This window comes from Rhamphochromis longiceps, linkage group LG20 (assembly GCF_057381845.1).
Source record: "Rhamphochromis longiceps isolate RC_006_pf linkage group LG20, R_longiceps_female_GT1.1, whole genome shotgun sequence".
Taxonomy (NCBI): Eukaryota; Metazoa; Chordata; class Actinopteri; order Cichliformes; family Cichlidae; genus Rhamphochromis; species Rhamphochromis longiceps.
The window spans coordinates 33,655,255-33,673,615 of record NC_140576.1 but is presented as its reverse complement, the minus strand read 5'-3'; the positions used below and the strand labels follow the sequence as shown (position 1 = coordinate 33,673,615).

The 18,361-nt window shown below is 40.1% G+C and overlaps 2 protein-coding genes across 2 annotated transcripts in view; one reads left to right on the top strand and one right to left on the bottom strand.

Moving 5' to 3' along the window:
- fitm2 (fat storage inducing transmembrane protein 2) overlaps nt 1-18,361 on the bottom strand; it is a 30,212-nt gene that overhangs the window by 2,392 nt on the left and 9,459 nt on the right. The window contains exon 2 of the mRNA XM_085394272.1: nt 503-733. Coding sequence (XP_085250398.1) covers nt 503-675 — 173 coding nt within the window. The 5' untranslated portion in view covers nt 676-733. The remainder of the gene's footprint in view (nt 1-502; nt 734-18,361) is intronic.
- Nucleotides 5,317-16,118, top strand: r3hdml (R3H domain containing-like). Its single transcript, XM_085394273.1, has 6 exons — nt 5,317-5,388; nt 6,265-6,474; nt 7,268-7,386; nt 7,508-7,610; nt 15,330-15,445; nt 15,980-16,118. The coding sequence occupies exons 1-6, from the start codon at nt 5,383-5,385 to the stop codon at nt 16,101-16,103; spliced, it is 678 nt and encodes a 225-aa protein (XP_085250399.1). The 5' UTR covers nt 5,317-5,382; the 3' UTR covers nt 16,104-16,118.

The following is an 18,361-nucleotide window of genomic DNA, read 5'->3' as shown; positions in this document are numbered from 1 at the left end:
TGGGCCAATACAGAATGTTTATGCATAAACATTCTGTATACTCCAGGTTTTTACTTCTGTTTCTAACCATCTGTAACACCAGCACATATACTGGTACATATGTACAGATTTCTTTTTAGAATAGAATATAATAGCTTTTTATTGTCATTGTACATGTACAACGAAACTGTGGATGCTCCACACTAGCTGTGCATGGAACAAAAATATAAATAGCAGGACACAAATAATAACAATTGCCAGTTTCTGCTCCTACAAAATCCAGGTAAGCCAAGCAGTTTTTGTTTGTTTTGAGTTGTGTTCAACAAATAGGACTTCATTAGCCCGACAGTTGAACAGTTCACCCTTGACCTACATCTCTCCAGTCTTGCCAAATTCATTAAAACATTTAAAAAAAAGAAAATTATAAAGGTGCTTTTAAGTCACCTTAAAGTGAACGCCAGGTGTGCCCACGAGCTTGAATGAATCGGTTGTGTTAGCTAATCAATCGCGTCGTCATACTTACACGTTCAGGGCGTTTTTGCTGCTGCTGAAATACGTCTGCGGAACGAACTCCAGCTCTTTCAGGACGGACCCCACGACCGAGATGAGCAAAAAACTCCAGGGGAACTTCTGTCGGACGGCCGGTATCCTCCACAGTACCACCAACTTATCCACAATGACATCCAACGACGCCATGTTGACGCTATGACCGTTGCTCTACACCGGCGGGGAGGGGTACGTTGCTTTGACGTCACTGCAGGTCAACCAATGAGATTTTATTGTTCTTCTTTGTGTTTTTAACGGCAGACTACAAACGGTAAATTCAAATGGATAGCGCCCCCACCGTACAGGGTGATGTGCTACTTTCTTCTTAACTTTCCTTTCACTTTCTTTGTATCTGACATATGTTTTCGTAGATATACATATTAATCCAAAATAACATAATAAATGGAGGAAAACAATTAAACCACAGTCCTAAAACCAAGACCAGCCAGGCAAGGCCATGATGATCCACTTGGTAAAGTAAACCTGCCAGGCATCTTTTTTGGCTTTAAAACAACAATTCTGATGGCTAAAGATCCAAACGGGACAGGGAAAAAAAAAGAAAACAAAAAAGGAACACCTCTATACACATCTGCACATCAGGCAACCTGCTCTACTCCTGAGCAACAGCTACCCTAGGGGGTGCTTCAGAGATTTTGGTTCCTTCTGAGATGAGCATCACACAGTTCCTGCCGGTATGTCGGCTGCAGCTCCATATTGTGAATCTCCACGTCTACCTGTTGGATTTGGGACTGTTGAGGCCATTTCAGTACAATGAATTCACTGAACTCACTTAGATGATCCAAGAAAAAACAAAGAAAGAACGGAAGAAAGATCTTCTGTATATTTCTCAAAAAATGTGATCCTGTCTCCCTGAACCTTAAAAGAGACCTCTTTGACAGCATCTGGTCAAATTCCCCTTATTTCCACATGTGGTATGTCTTCCTCATTAAACTGACATCATTGTGATGCAATCTACATTATTTATCTACTGGAAAAGTTGCTAAAAGAGTTCTGTTTCTGGGTCAAATTTAATTTATTTCTCCCAGTTTTTCTGTTATTACATGCAACACAATATATTCATACTTTGTAATTAACAGTTTAAAAAATGTATTTAATAATACTAACTAAAAAAAATAGATATAAATGCAAATCATATACATATATTTTCACTGTCTACACATACAATTTAAGGTAATTAATGGAAGTGTTGATGAGAGCTGGTGCTGATGTTTGTAAAACTGAATCCTGCTCCTGCTGATTGATTGTGATTATACTGGAATAAAATAAATCTCCCCTTGAAGGACAAAGTTTGTCCCCAGTGCACTCTGACTTGGCAAACAAGCCTCTCTAAAAAGCAATTTTCCAAGCATGCCTCCGGTTTGGCTGATTGTTCTTCAAGGATTGCTGCCAAACTACAAACTCTGTCAGGAGGCAAAAAAAAAAAAAAAAACCCATCCAGATTAAATGGTTTCAGATTACATTTCAGACAGCTCAAGACCTGATTGAATCACACCTCAGATTTCTATAGTTAGATTGAAAAAAGGAATCTTTTTGCAAAACAAAACATTTGATGAAACTAAACTTTTGAGGGCCTTACTCAAGTGATAAAGACGTAAGCAAATGTAAAGAACAAGATGGAAAACTAAAAAAAAATCTCCTGCAGTAATCATCACTGCACAGGTGTGTTTTCTGCTTCTCTTGAGGTAAATATAGAGGTCACTGAGTTCTTCTCATCTCCTTTCAGATTGATCTGCAATGTCACAGGGAAGTTTGCATGTAACTGTCCTGCAGTGCATCGAACCAGATGATATCATGCTGCAGGCAGTAAGAGAGGGACTCCAAAAACCAAAATAAAACTGGTCTAGTCCAGCCAGATAATTATCCTCTCCAAGGTTTGACCTATTTCTGACCCCCCTGGTGAAGTTTCACCATTCAAATTTCCAGACTCTTGAGAACTAATACCCCATGGTGCACCATGTTTAAATTCCTTTCTGCAGTTCATTTGTGCATTTAGGAAAAAATAAACTTCTGATATATTTGTATTCATTGTTATTAAATGACAGCCAATAAGTTCCATTAAAAAGTATATAAATATCTATAAATATATGTTTAAAAAATTTGAAAAGAGCTAAAAATGTTTAAATTAAATACTAATCAACTGAAAAGATGCAAACTAAAGTTTTAGCAAATCACACCCACCTTGTTTTAATAGAGATTTTTCTAAAATTGTAAAAGCAAAACAATTTTTCACCACTTATCATTTTCTCATAGTTACCCTGATCCCTGCTTTTATAAACACACTATTCTAATGTCAAACAGCCTCTGCATGTATTTTAAGTGTTATGGTTTTATATTTGTATATATCTGGTTTATGCTGCAGCCCCCATGTGATGTTTCCTACAATGTTAGTGAATAGTAGCTCAGCTTTAAAGATTTTATCACAATACCTTTCTTTCCTTTGAGGCTGGCAAATACTCTGCAGTACAGCCACACTTTCACCTTTCTCCTCTGTCAGCGGGAAGCACCAGATGACTGAATAAATATACTTTGAGCCTGTGCTGCTTGACCTTTTTCTTTCCTTCTTTTTTGATATTTAACAGCCAGGTTTGATGGATATATTCTCCCTTCTTTGATGTGTGACGACTTATATATCAACTATGTGCAAAAACTGTCATGCATGTGGCTGATGCTAATTTTAAAAGTTGGGTCTTTGCATTCAGTAAGTTCAAGCTAATCTGTTCATTCAGCTCCACTGACAGAATGCTAAAGCGATTTGAACAAAAAATCAAGAACAATACTAATATGATAAAGTGCAAGTAGATAGAAAGTAGATATAAAAAATAAACAGTTGCCAGTTATAGACAAGCAAGTGGAAAAAGTGCTTGAGTTTAAAGGATCGACAACACGATGTGACATTGACCTTGTGTGCGTTCAAGGTTTTTTTTTGCCTTTCTGTGCATTTCACACACAAATCACAACGTCTGGGAGCCTATATGGACGTATGCTGCAGCATGACTTTGAAGGCTACACTATGTTACCTGACCAGCCAGGTGACATAGTGGAATCTTCAGACAAAATGTGGCCATTGATGTTGAGTCTTTCTCTTCTGCTGTACTAACAAGGCAAATAGGAAATGCAGGGGTAGATGATCTAGGCAAGAATAATGCTAAGTAATGCACCTATGACTACTGACTGTGACAGCAAGTAAAGATGTACACAGTATTCCAATGCACAAAGCAGAGCCATGTGCATAAAGTATAATAAAAATGTGCAGTAAACAGGATTTCTGTGAAACCCGCTCAAATATATCTCAGTAAGATGGTGCAGAACAGAATAAAATCACTTGAAGACTCACAGATGAAGCAAAATACTGGCACAGAAAAAGGGAGAAACAAAGAGTGGGCAGGACATTAAGACATGGGTGACCCAAACAGGGCAGGTAATCACACTGGAGGAAAAACCTAAAATGAAAAATTCTAACAAAGATAAATTATGACCTTGAAGACCAGATGAAACTTCAAGATGAAATAAAGTATTTTATTATGTTAGCTGCTATAATAATCACTTGATCTCCATAGAAAAATATAATTTGGAACATGAATTGCTTTCTCAGGGTAAGACTGTCACCACTGCAGAGAACATCCTATTCATGCCTAAGTGGTCGAGAGTTGAACATTCAGCAGAAATGATATAAAGTATGGAATGTGCTGGAAAAATATTGTAGTGCATGCATTTAAAACCAGCAGAGTCCGCTGCCCTACTTGCTAGACGTGCATCCTTGCAGCTTCATCCCTAAACTAGTAGGATCTCTGTTTTTTGACACAATGGAGAAGATCCAGCATGCAGAGCAGAAGCATAAATACAAGGGGACATTCACTGAGAGCTCTAAAAAATATCAGCTGCACTGCATGCAGTCTGGACATGATCAATGATATGGTCATGACTTCACTGGCAAAATTGATATCTAGTAAAGATTTCATAATTTTGTAGTCCAGTTTTGTGCTTTCCCCTGTGTCATCTCTCTGACACCATTACCTGTAGATCCAGGTGATGCAGTGCATCTTCAAAATCTCTTGAACCAACAACAGCTGCAGATAAACCCTGAGTCTGCAGCCACTTTCTCCCTCCTTTCTCTTAAATGCACATTCTTTGCCCATCTCCTACAAGCTTCCTATTATCCTGCTTATTCAGCTTTTTATTGTATTTTTTATTGAAGAAATCCAGCGAGGTAAGGAAACTAAAACATCTCTCGTAAACCAGCCTCAAGCTCTGAAATTCTGAATTCCTTTTTTATTTAATATAAAGATGTCTGTTATTGATTCCAGTAATAATTATTTCGGAACAGTATTTATCATTAGGTGTTAAAACCACAACTCTAACTCCTCTTGTCCACACTTAGAAATTACTGAAAAGTCAGATGTGCAACAACATAATATAACCAAGCTTGCATTATTAATTAAGAATAATGTACAATAATATACAGTAAAAACATATAAAATGCATGATTCATTGTGAAAATGTTTACTTGCTGCTGCTGATAAAGTAAAGTCCACCAAAGTCCTTTCATAAATTAAATCAGATGTGGTTCTGACCCTGTCAAAAAGGATGGCGGTCGGTAAAATATTTTATGATTGAGATTCATGTTCTCAGACGCAATTTCCTGTGTTTGTGAAGTAAGGAGAACGAAAGAGACAGACAATAAATTTTCAGGAAAGAAGAAGAAGAAGTCAGCATACAGGAGGGTTTGTGCTTCAGTTAAAACTGCCTGCCACACATGACAAACGGGCTTGTTTGCAAACGCGCACTCTGAAGTGAGGAGCTCCTCTGCAGCTTGTCTGACTGTGAAAGGATCCACTGATGCAGGTACGAGGCTCAGCTTATTCCACGCACTGTGTACAAGGCATGATTGAAGACTGCAAAGAAAATGAACATGTGATAATGAAGTGTTTAAATTAATTGAACGTTTAATCTTTCAGCAATCATGGTTTCTGACCTGTTCTAATAGTTTTTATCAATACCTTGCTGTGTGTTTTTTTGAAGACCACCAAAACTAAGAACAAAACAAAAACAAGTAGTGGATGGGTAAAATGATATTTTCTGACTGGGAAAATGCATTAAATTGAGGTATACTGAAATGTATTGACATTCTTGTTATTTAACAAATTTTTCTTCTTACACCAACTTTATACTTCGTTTGTCCTTCAAGTAGTTGTTAAGGTTAATTGTGTGATTGCTAACCTGATATGGACTTGTTATAAAATCCATATGATTTATGATATTTCTCAAATTTTGTTATTAAATAATAATAATAATAAGTATAATAATAATAGGTAATAGAAATAAAACACATTGCAAAGTGACCTCAAAACCTTTTGGGGCTTTTTTCACTTTTGTCAGAGAGCACACAGTGAAACATGAGACAGTAAAGTGTGGAGAAAGTGGGGGAAGACACACAGCAAAGGCCCTGAGGTCAGACTCAAACCCAGGCTGATGTATTTATCTCTGCAGCAGAAGGTCACGTGCTCAACCCAGAGAGTTAAACTGGCTCCTTTTCCTTTTATGAATAGTTGCAAAAAAAGGGTCACCTTTACAAATATGTTGATGAGACACTCTTTTGCCTCTTATCTGGTTTAATTAACCAAATTCAGCACACAACTTATTAAATTACCATATGCCTGGGATTTGACTGTGTTTTTTACTTGTAAATTTGACTATCATGTAATCTGCTCTGCTCCTCAGAGCTGCTGCCTCCTCCTCCACAGGCCTCAGATGACTGCTTGTGTTCAGCTTATGCTGGCTGCCACCCTGTGGATGATGCCTGGAGGCGTCAATACTTATCGCAGCAGACGTAAACCAGCAATTTCACCCAGAGAGATGAATGCCCTGCTGGATTACCATAACCGAGTCCGCTCTCAGGTCTTTCCTCCTGCTGCTAATATGGAGTACATGGTGAGGCACTTGTATATATATGGACACACATAGACAGTTTGTTTGTATGAAATGCACTAAAAAGGTTAAATAGTGAGGTGTTACCTCCAGCAGTTCATTATACAAACTAGCAGGCAGCTTATAGTGAAGACCCCAGCTCTGCTACATGTGCTGCAGACAGTGCTGAACGAATTGAAAATGGGGAGTCAGAGACCTCTGCTGGACAAACTATGAAATTACAGAATTCCCAAATCCATCCATGTAAGCTGAATCCAATAAACTGGTGATAAGCCAATATCGGCTATAATATCAACCAACTGATTAATCAGTCAGAGTCTAGAATACATAAAATATGACAAGAAAACAAATAACTTAAAAAAAATACTCTACAGTGCTCAAGACAAAACAATATCTTCTTGATAACTTTGCATTAAATACAATTCTGTGGTATTTTTGTAGTTTTGTTTATGTTCTTTTGAAGTTCTTCATTGTATTTCAGAGGGCTATGCTACTTTTTACTTCATGTGCTACCTAACAATATAAAATAGCAGAATTAGTCATTACAGGCACTAGTCACTGCAATCAGTTACAGTGATAAATTACTGTTTTATTGTTGGCCCTTCAATAAAAGTAACCATGGAGAAAAACAATAATAATGTGATCATGACTTGGGAGCATTGCCTGCATAGTTTGGGTGTTTGACTTTGTGTGGCTTTGGTGTTTTATACAGAATAGGAAAAAATGTCATGTCATGTTAGGGATTGGTTGTTAGTGACAGCTCCTCTGTTGTTCTCCTTTTCTGCTATTTATGCAGCTGTGGGATGAGGGACTTGCTAAGTCAGCTGATTCATGGGCTTCACGATGTGTTTGGGATCACGGTCCGACACAGGCCATGAAATACGTGGGTCAAAACCTGTCAGTCACTTCAGGAAGGTAGTACATAGCTAACAAACTGCGGAAACACTGAATGCTCATTATAATCATAAATTGTTTTTTTTATTAATAAAATAAAACAAACACTATATGTATGATATGTTGATTCATAATTTAAAAGGTACCAGTCCATCACAGATCTGGTCAGGTCCTGGAACGATGAGAGGCATCACTTCTCCTACCCAAACAGATGCAGTGGGTCAGTGTGCTCTCACTACACTCAGGTATGATATACTCAGTGATTCCATTTTAGTACATTTGAGTGAGATAAAATTAAACATGTGTTTTTCTTCCCTATGCTGTATAATAACCATTAGATATTTATATGTTTGTACATACTGTGAAACTAAGTGTTAAGATATTAAAAAATACATTTATCATCAATTTCATTAATTTCAAAATGCAGAAAACAGTGAAAACCTGAATTAAATAAATATTTTTTCAGCTCACTGTTGTGTTTACATACACTGCTAAGATGGTGAAGGGTTGCTTACAAGGGGGACTGAATATGAACATATACTCAGTTACCAGTAGGGGGCTCTGTGACTAAGGATGATGGAAGGAGAGAAGAAGTGAAGTGTATGGTGAGATGTAAAATGGCGAACTACTGCTGAATATATACGTTCCATTACAAACCAAGCCGTCTCCGTTCTTCTGTCGAAACACCACAAATTGGCGACGAGGATGAGTGCATCAGTTCCGAGTCCACCATCTTTTCTTCCACATGTGGGTGAGCCGCCGATTCCATTTACTACATGGCGGAAAATATTCGACAATTACATGCTAGTAATCAATGCCACGGGAGACGCATGGCCGGATGCTAGGAAACGCGCTGTTTTGCTACACTGCTTGGGCCCGGAGGGACAGCGGTTATTCTACACGTTACCGGAGCAAGGTGATACATATGCTGACGCCATGAGCACACTGGAGAAGCACTTTGTGCCGAAAGTGAATGTCGTGGCGTGCCGTCATACATTCAGACAGCGTATGCAACGAGCGGATGAGACTGTTTCTCAGTATGTGGTGGCTCTGAGAGCATTAGCTTCATCTTGTAACTTTGGACAAATGGAAAGTGAAATGATAAGAGATCAGTTGATCTCCAATGCTCATCTCAGCGCTGTGAAAGACAAACTGTTACTGGAGGATGAACTCACACTGGATAAGGCTCTAACTATTGCGAGCCAGGTAGAAGCAGCAGTCAAAAACGCTACTCTACTCTCCACACCCGGCTCGTGTCCGACCGCGCCTGTTCAGACAGTCGACGCGGCAAATTCCCACTCTCACCAGAGGAGAGGACCTCGCCCCGCTAAAGGCTGCACTCCAGACCAACGCAAACGGCGAGGTTTGCGTTGGTCTGGAGCAGCAGCAGCAGCGGAAGTGCTTCAGGTGTGGTTCTCACAAGCACTTAGCTAATGATAAAAACTGCCCGGCTGCTTCTTCAAAATGCAATAACTGCGGGAAAAAAGGACATTTTGCCAAGGTATGTAAGTCGTCAGTCAGTGAAGTGAGAGAAGTAGTGGTTCCAGAATTGGCAGTACTGTGCGTGCAAGATGCTAAAATGATGGCAGCTATTCAAGATAAGCTTACCTGCACTGTCGACATTGAAACTGTACAAGGTGGCTCTAAGACAGTAGAGCTGATAGTAGACACTGGAGCTTCTGTGTCTATTCTGCCAGAAACTATCTACAGACAGTATTTTGCAGACTGTTCACTGGTGCGACCTAAAGTCAAACTAGTTACTTATGCTAAAGATGAGTTGGCTGTGATGGGTTGTCTGCCTGCATCAGTTGCACTGCATGCACAGAATGAGAAAGTTCCTGCTTCCTTCTACATTGTCAAAGCTGGTTCCCCACTATTAGGCCTCGACCTCATTAGAGCACTGAACGTCTGCATCGTCGGAGGCAAAGTGGACCGTATTCAGGATGAAACTGCAGATGAGCCGGATTCGTCTAACCAGAAGTCTGCTGTGTACAATGTTGATCCTATTCCACCAGCTCAACTTGGATGTGTTAAAGGGTTCATCCATAAAGTACAGGTAAACAACAATGTGTACCAACAACAACAACAATGTACGCCAAAAGCTGAGACGCCTGCCATTAAGTGTACGTACAGAGGTGTCAGCAGAACTCTCTCGCTTACTCAAAGCTGGCATAATTGAAAGGATCGATGCAGCTGAGTGGGTGAGTCCTTTGGTCGTGGCCAGAAAGCGAAAAAAGGAGTTGAGACTGTGTGTTGACCTTCGTGAACCCAATAAGAGCATTATTGCTGACTGCCATCCTCTTCCTCATATGGAGGATCTGTTTTCTGACTTGGCAGGTGCCACTCACTACAGCCAGATTGACCTCAGCTCAGCATACCACCAATTACCTTTGCATCCGGAGAGCCGCAAGCTGACTGCTTTCATCACTCATGAGGGACTGTTCCAGTTCACACGTGTCCCATTTGGCCTAGCATCAGCACCTTCGGCGTTCCAGAAAATGATGCAAACGGTCCTGAAAGATCTGCCTGGTGTTCGCAACTACTTGGATGACATCATCGTCTACGGAACATCAAAGGAGGTGCATGATACACGCCTGCAAGCTGTTCTCCAACGTCTCAGAGATGTCGGCCTGCAGATTAATGCTGGGAAAAGTTCCTTCTGCCAGTCACACATCACATTCCTGGGCCATGTAATCTCAAAGGAAGGCCTACGTCCAAGCCAACATCACCTTACTGCTATTGCTGAGGCTCCTGCTCCAAAGGATATGGCTGCATTGCGCTCGTTCCTGGGTTTGTCATCCTGGTTCAGTAAATTTATTCCAGATTATGCTACACTGGTGGAACCACTGCGACAGTTGCTGAAAACAGACATGAAAGTCAAACTCCAGTGGAACGAGGCAGCACATGAGAGCTTCAGTAACCTGAAAAAACTCCTTCTGGAAAGTCCCGCACTTGCCGTCTATGACCCTGACTTACCTGCTTTTATCACCACAGACGCATCAGACTATGGGCTAGGCGCTGTGTTGACACAGTTACATCCAGATCAAGTGGAGCGGGTTGTGGCGTTCGCCTCCCGAACACTGTCTCCTGCTGAAAGAAAGTACTCCACCACAGAAAAGGAGGCGTTAGCCTGTGTCTGGGCGGTGGAAAGATGGCGTACATATGTATGGGGCCGCAGATTCACACTTCGTACTGACCACCAAGCTCTTACTACCCTTCTCAGCACCAAAGGTATGAACAGAGCGGGCATGAGAATCGCACGATGGTCTGCAAGGCTGATGTGTTTTCAGTATGATGTGCAGTACCGTCCTGGTGTTCAGAATGTCATCGCAGACTGCCTCTCACGGGTTCCCCTGATGTACTCCAGCACTGACATTGATGCTGAAAAAGACCTTCTCTTGGAGATAGCTGAAGTTTCTCCTCTCTTGACAGCGACACCGTTGACGGATTTTAAAGCTGAATGTGAGGACTGCCCTGACCTTTCTCTGCTGCAACAGGTTATCCGCTCAGGCTGGCCTAAGGTGAAAAGGTCTCTCCCACCTGAGATACAGCCGTATTTCCTGGTGCGACATGAACTTGCTGTGGAATCACCGTTGGTTTTCCGGGGGACACGTCTGGTGGTCCCAAGGTCCCTGCAGGAAAAGGTGATATGCCTCGCACACGAAGGTCACCAGGGCATAGTTCGCACAAAGCAGCGGCTCAGAGAGCTTTACTGGTGGCCATGCATGGATACTCAAGTCCATGCGATTCTGTCATCGTGCTCAGTCTGTCAATTGTGTGACAAAACGGCCAAAACTGCTCCTACTCCCTTACAGCCGGTTCAGTTTCCAGATGGTCCCTTTCAGCATGTGGCCGTTGACATTGTTGGACCTTTTGACCGCGGGTCGCAGGACTGCAGGTTTGCCATCACACTGGTCGATTACTTCAGCAAATGGCCAGAAGTAGCCTTTACTTCATCAGCTACTACAGACACTGTGATTAGGTTCTTGTCTTCAGTTTTTGCACGGGAGGGAAACCCTTGTGAGCTTACCACAGATAATGGACCACAATTCACTTCATCTGCCTTTGCTGATTTCCTGACGGAAAGGGGCATCAAGCACATCAGAACAAGTGTGTATCACCCTCAAGCGAACGGGTGTGTTGAAAGATTCAACAGAGTGCTGAAGGACTGTGTTCAGGCTGCACAGGTGTCCCAGAAGCTGTGGAAGCCCGCCGTGACAGAGATGCTACAGAATTACCGTGCTACAGCTCATGCAACGACTGGAGCAGCTCCGTTCCAGCTTCTCAGAGGGAGACCCATGAGAACAAAGCTAAATGTCCTGCCGTTTCCCAAAGACACAGGACAGTATGACCAATGCAGGGCCAGAGTCTCTCACCAGCAACGTAAGAGTAAACGCTACACTGATGCAAAGAGGGGGGCAAAACCTCCCCAGCTTGTGGTCGGTGACAGGGTGCGGATACGTAAACCTTTCCGAGTGGGGAAGGGAGAGAGACAGTTCACTGATCCACTGTCAGTGCAGCAACAGACTGGACTGAGCACCTTCATCTTGAGTGATGGAAAGAGATGGAATGCAGCCCGTCTCTCACTCTGCCGCGCAGAGAATGCTGAGCCGTTGCAGGCTGGTGACGAGGTTGAAAATAACACAAGAGAAACTCCTAAAAGACCTTCTGTTCCTAACAGACCGAGACAGTTACCAGCTTGGACCAAGGATTATGTTATGAAATGAGTTTAAAAAATAAAAAAAAATGAAAAGAAAAAAAAGTGAAAAAAACACGCTTGAGCTGTTGGGTGCTAATGTTAAGTTCCATACTGCTAGTTTTGAGGTCCAAGTATAATGGATTGATTTACTGTGATTTATTTGTGAGTTTTGTGACTTAAGGTTGTTAAGTTACTACAGTAACCTTAACGGTACAAGTATTCATTATAAAGGACGATTTAGGCACCATAACAAGATTGTATGTTAAGATCACGGGTATAGTTCAAACACCCAGTAATGTTATAAGTGAAATAGGTATTGAAAATGCTGTCTGGTTGCAAAGTTTACTACTGATAATGTTCTGTGCAAATAGTAATGTTGCCATGCTAAGTAAGTAATACTGAGGTAGTAGAATTCTGTGAGAATGAGGAGAGATGTTGTGTTTACATACACTGCTAAGATGGTGAAGGGTTGCTTACAAGGGGGACTGAATATGAACATATACTCAGTTACCAGTAGGGGGCTCTGTGACTAAGGATGATGGAAGGAGAGAAGAAGTGAAGTGTATGGTGAGATGTAAAATGGCGAACTACTGCTGAATATATACGTTCCATTACAAACCAAGCCGTCTCCGTTCTTCTGTCGAAACACCACACTCACCTATAGAAACAATAGCACACAGCTTTTCTAAGCACTTATCTGGTGGGTTTTTCTCGGCACTTTGAAGAGCTTTTCACAGTTTTTCTGTGTTTTCTGTCTCTTCATCTATTCTCAGTCTGACTCTATGATGGTGATGCTCAGGACTCTTTGTTTAGGGTTGTTGATTTTACACAGAATCAATGCACATCCATCAGATGTCTTGTGTTCTGTTGTATATCGTAATAATGTAAAGTGTGTGCAGCTCTTTAGGCCAGGGGCGGAGCGTGGGGGTGGCTTACTGGGCTTAAGCCCGGGTTGTTTTGTCAGAAGCCCGGGGTCTTTTGGAGTGTAATTTTTTCATAGTTAGATGCCTGGCTGACAACTGTATAAAACAAAAAGTACACACAATATTCGAAGCACATAATGCACACAGTGGGAATTTACGACTGTGCGTGAATCCCCCCTGATATTGGTATGATCCGAGCTCAGGCACTAAGCAACTGAGCGAGGGGGCGGGGCTGCAGCCAGGTGCTCTTGTGCCTGTGAGTGCGCTGTTGGAGTAACGGAGCCAGCCATACTAAGGAGAGCTTAAGTTTGACCAGGTACCAAAGCAAACCATTCATAGCGTACAAATGACGGTGAATCACGAAAGATTGATATCAAACTGATCACTTGACCAATATTACGTTACTTGCTCTTCAAGTGAATCAACAAATGGCGAAATGAAAAGCCGAACAAATGCTTTTTTTTTTTAATAGAGTCTTATCTTACGTGTGTTTATTTCATATTTTCAGTTCTTACCCTCCCCGACTAAATCGGTTTCAGTTATGTACTGAAATATAAGAATGGACATTAGAGGGTTCTTTCAAAGAAAAAACTCAGGTAAATGTTATTTTATATATTATGCTTTGTATGTTGTTCAGTATATTTCTATGCAAAACAAGAGGGATTTCAGTACACAGCAGGATATTCACATTTGTAACCAGATATTTACATACACTTTAGGGAGAAAACATAAAACATTTTTTTCTGTACAACATCAATTTAGAGTAAACTTTTGTTTTAGATAAATATTGAAATATCTTTTGAATTAGTTAAATGTCAGAATAAAGAGAGACAGAGCTTTCTGTTTTTTATCACTTTCATCAAATTTAAGAGTACATATACACTAAGTTTGTTAATTAATAAGAAAACTCCAGATGATTCCATTCTGAGCTGAAGAAGCTTCTGATAGGTTAGTAGAGTCCATGTGAGTAAACTGGTGGCACAGCTGTGGATGCATATAAGGCAAAACACAGAGCCTGTTTCTTTGAAATGGGAAAATTAAGAGATATCAACCAAAACACCAGGAAAAGAATTGTGGAGCTCCATAAGTGTGGCTCAGTTTGAATACAATTTGGTGCCATTTGCAATTAAGAAATACAGATAGTTTCTCTCTTTACTCTTAAAGTTAACAAATATGTTTTTTATATTTATCAATCTAAAAAAATAAACATTTAGTCTGATTTGATGTTACAATTATAAAAGTGTTGTGTTTTTATCTGAAGAGTTTGTAAATATCTGGTTTCAACTGTATATTTGATGATTGTCAGCACAAAGAGGGAGAGAGAGGAACAGAGAAGGAGAGAGAGGAGACAGGACAGAACAGAGATGGAACAAGAGCAGGTGAGACACACATGTTAGTCAAATGGTTGTTTACCAAAAGTATCACCGTATCATAGGTACTCATGTATCTCGTACCTAGTGTTTCTTTTTAGGTTTGTTATTTTTCAAATTCTATATTTATTAAGTTATGCAGGCTTGTTTGCACAACAAGGCTAAATAATTATATAAACTTTTGTGAATCTACATAGTGTACTTTGGTAGAATTAAATAAATAAGTGTAGTGCAGGTCTATGATGATTTTTAGTGCTACTATCATCTAGTTCTGATTCTGGTTCTGTCTTGGTTAAATCCTAAGTAGTCCTGATTTTGAACTCTTGTAGTCCTGTTTTAATTCCGGATCAGTTCTGGGTCTGGTTGAATTGGGGTTTAGTCCTCGTGTCTTGATGCAGCCCTGACCTTGTTCTGCCTTGCTGCTTAATTAAAAAACTAGTTTAAGGTGTCCTGTATATGTGATATCTTTTTTTCCCTATATGAAGTCATTCTTTTTTGAACAAAACTCAAAACAGAGCCAATTAATCTTTCAGTCATTTCTACACCCCCCCCCCCCCCCCTCCCCCAAAAAAAGAAAAAAGAAAAAAAAATCCACATGCATACTACCCTTCAGGGCTAAGCCCCGGGTGTTTCAAATGTCTGGCTCCGCCTCTGCTTTAGGCACATTTGAAACAGTAAATATAGCACCATCAGTGTATGTGTTCCATAAAAAATGTGGCTTCAGTTATTGAAAAACTCATCATTTAGATTATAATCAAGTATTTATAATCTATTCTTTCTGGAAAAGGTCGGATCCTTTTCTCTTTTATTTTATTAAACACTACTTTCTTGCTTTGGAGGGTTAAAATGCATATTTCTGGGTTTAAAGCAGCCTAACAGTTGTGTTTTCAAATTAGCGCTAACCTCTGTAAATGTGTGTGCTTTGACTTGTGTGCATATGAAGAGAAAACATGTGTCTATGGTTTGTGTCAGATGGTGTGGGCGAGCACCAACAGAGTGGGATGTGCTGTCAGGAAGTGCTCCAACATGGACGTGTTCGGCAGCACCTGGAGGGAAGCAACGCTGCTGGTCTGCAACTACTTGATAAAGTAAAGTTTGGGAAATATGCTCATTCACTTTTTCACCAAAAGTTTGAAGATGCAGCTCAAAACTGTGGCTTCCTCCGAGACACATAGGATGCCTATTTTTTAAAGTAGAAAATAAGTATCCTCTATGCAAATGCTAATAAGCTAATCATTGTTGGTTGTAGTTTCAGTTTTAGTCTACTATTAGATCTTGAAAATGCTTTAAATCCAAATGATCTGTTTTATTTCACACATATGGGATCAGTTTAATGTTTTTAGTTCAAACCAGGTTCAAATAGGACACAAGAGGCAGATTTCAAGAACAAAAAGTGAGCTTTACTTGTATATACAAATGTCTTAATGAAGTTGGCAAAAAAAAGAACAAACAAACAAACAAAAACTGAAAATAGACGGTTGCTGTTTTCGTCCATGTTCTAAGTAAAAAAGAAAGAACCAATACAGACCCAAACCCTGCTCTCACAGGTGCAAATACTCATTTAACTATTACACTCAGAATCTCACCTTTTAATTAGCTAAATATATTTCTTTGTATTTCAGAGGAAACTGGGTAGGAGAAGCTCCGTATAAGACTGGAAAGCCATGTTCTCTCTGTCCATCCAGCTACAGAGGCTCCTGCTGGAGAAACCAGTGCACACTGAACAAAAAACCCAGGAGACTTTAACACAAGAAAGAAGCTATTAACACAACACAGTGTTTTAATTTGTAAACTGAAAAAAAGAATCCGCAACAGTTCCAAATGTGACTCACAAAAGCTGTACAACAAGACAATCTGGATAAATGACGCATGTGTCCAGTTACCACTGTTACCATTTGTACTGTAAATACTTTATTTACTGCAACACTTGAATTTCTATTCCAGTTACAAAATAATGTTAAAACTGTTATTTCCTTTGACTTTCAGGAGCTTTGCACTGTTAGAACCTGTTTAATAATAATAAAAAAAGCAGTTTTATGCTACAAGTTGCTCATTTTAGCCCTGATATACATCTTTGATTGTCTTTCTAGACTGTGAACCTGTTCCCACAGTAAATGACAATGCATTTATGGTTGCCTGTTTGCCTGACCGAACATTAATTAAGTTATAAATAACTGATGAGGCTGTATATTCAGCACAAGTAATTCGCTGTTCACCACTTGTGTTTATTCACTGCAGCTGCAGGAAATTTTCTGTCCTGCATTTCACCTCATTACAGCTCAGCATTTACCCATCAGAGACTTTTTCTGTCATAAACCCGAGCCTAATGCAGCTTTTATGGCCTAAAATACGAGGGAATCAGCTGTGCCTCCCAGCTCAACTGATTTGTGGACACACACGCACGCACGCACGCACGCACACACCCAAACGTAAAACATTTGATACAGAAACCAGTCTCTCCCAAGCAAACAAAGTCCCTCACAAACAAGTATAAAGAGCAGCTGAGATCAGCACTTTGTTGACTGTAATGATTGTTTATTTAGCAGCTCTATTCAGAAATGGAGAGTGGGTGTAATTTTCTTTCTTTGTGCAAGGTGTTTCTCCTTACTCTACATTTTTGTGCAGGTGTGGTTTTACAGGTAATTGCATACACTGTTTTCAGAATTTCAATCAATCTATTTCCACTGATACAAACAGTTAGATGTTTGGAAAACACCGTTATCCTCGCTGGATGAAATTTTCATGAGAATATCCACACCGCCTCATCCCTGCAGACGATTAGCAAGAGAAACTGAACTCGGAAGAAACCAACATCAAAATCCTTTTCCTTGTAAAGCTAATCCTATTAAATTAACACATTATATTTAATCTGGTTTTTCTTTAGATGCTGTTACACTTACTGTTTTTTACATTTTAGGCGATTTTAACTTAACAAGCAGTATCAGTGTGTTAGTTAATGAGCTTTAGAGGTGCCAGAGAGTGGATTTTGCAATCTTCAGCCAGTCTTAAACTAAGCAACTAGAAAGAATTACTACATATTTTTGAAGGTGCCCAAAGAAAATATGACAAATTTCCCTATGGAAGCAAAAATGTCTGTTTGCATGCAGCTGAAATGTGCCAGCACGATATAGAATTATCGTAAAGGACGGCTTGTTTCCAAATCAAATGTACAGATTTTGTCTCTTTTTATCCATTTAGATTGTTTGGTGTGTGTCCCAGTTAGCTCAAGGATGAAAACATAACATTTTGTGAGCAATTTCATTTGGGAATTAATCTCTGTCTACCAAGCCGTACCTGCCAACCAACTGAAGCGTGAAGCTTGCAAACTTTAAAGCTCCGGTGAGGAGATGGCATCCATGTTTACACGCCAACCGTCTCACTTAGCAGAAGAAAGCCAGAGGAGGGCTTGTGACACTGTAACAGGATGTAAACATTGTAAATTGATAGCTGTATTATGATTTTCAACTCTTGCTAGCCATTAAAAGTGATTTTACACTTTTACACTATAATCCCCTCAGACAGACACACATATTCTTTACCTTTAAGCATTGGGGTGAAAAATAATGTTGAACTTCCCAAATGTAGAGCGAAGGAGCCACACACTGACCTTATGATTGCCACATTTATCATGCTGAGCACCTTCTTTTGGTTGGTGAATGTAGTTTTAGAATACCTGTGTCATAACTGAGTATTTTTCTGCACAGGACAAAGAGCCAACTAGCTTCATTACATTCAAAGAAGGCAGACATCTCAACAGCTTATAGGCCAAAGAAATTAAATCAAACGATATATTTGATTTAAACTCATTCTCCAATGAAATGAAGGTGGGCTTCCATCTCTGCTGGGAGGATGTTTTGGCATCCGCAGAGAGTTCAGGCCCCAGGTATATAACGGCTAAGCAGTAATGTTTTCTCCTCAGTCAAAACAAAACTGATGATGTCACTCGTCATACAGTATGCTTGCTGCCACCCTCAGTACATTCTCCACTCCTCTGTCTTTTATGT

Excerpts from the sequence above, each read along its gene's own strand:
- r3hdml (XM_085394273.1), top strand. Across the intron at positions 7,611-15,329 it reads TGTGCTCTCACTACACTCAG|ATGGTGTGGGCGAGCACCAA; the intron begins GTATGATATACT and ends GGTTTGTGTCAG. Across the intron at positions 15,446-15,979 it reads GTCTGCAACTACTTGATAAA|AGGAAACTGGGTAGGAGAAG; the intron begins GTAAAGTTTGGG and ends TTTGTATTTCAG.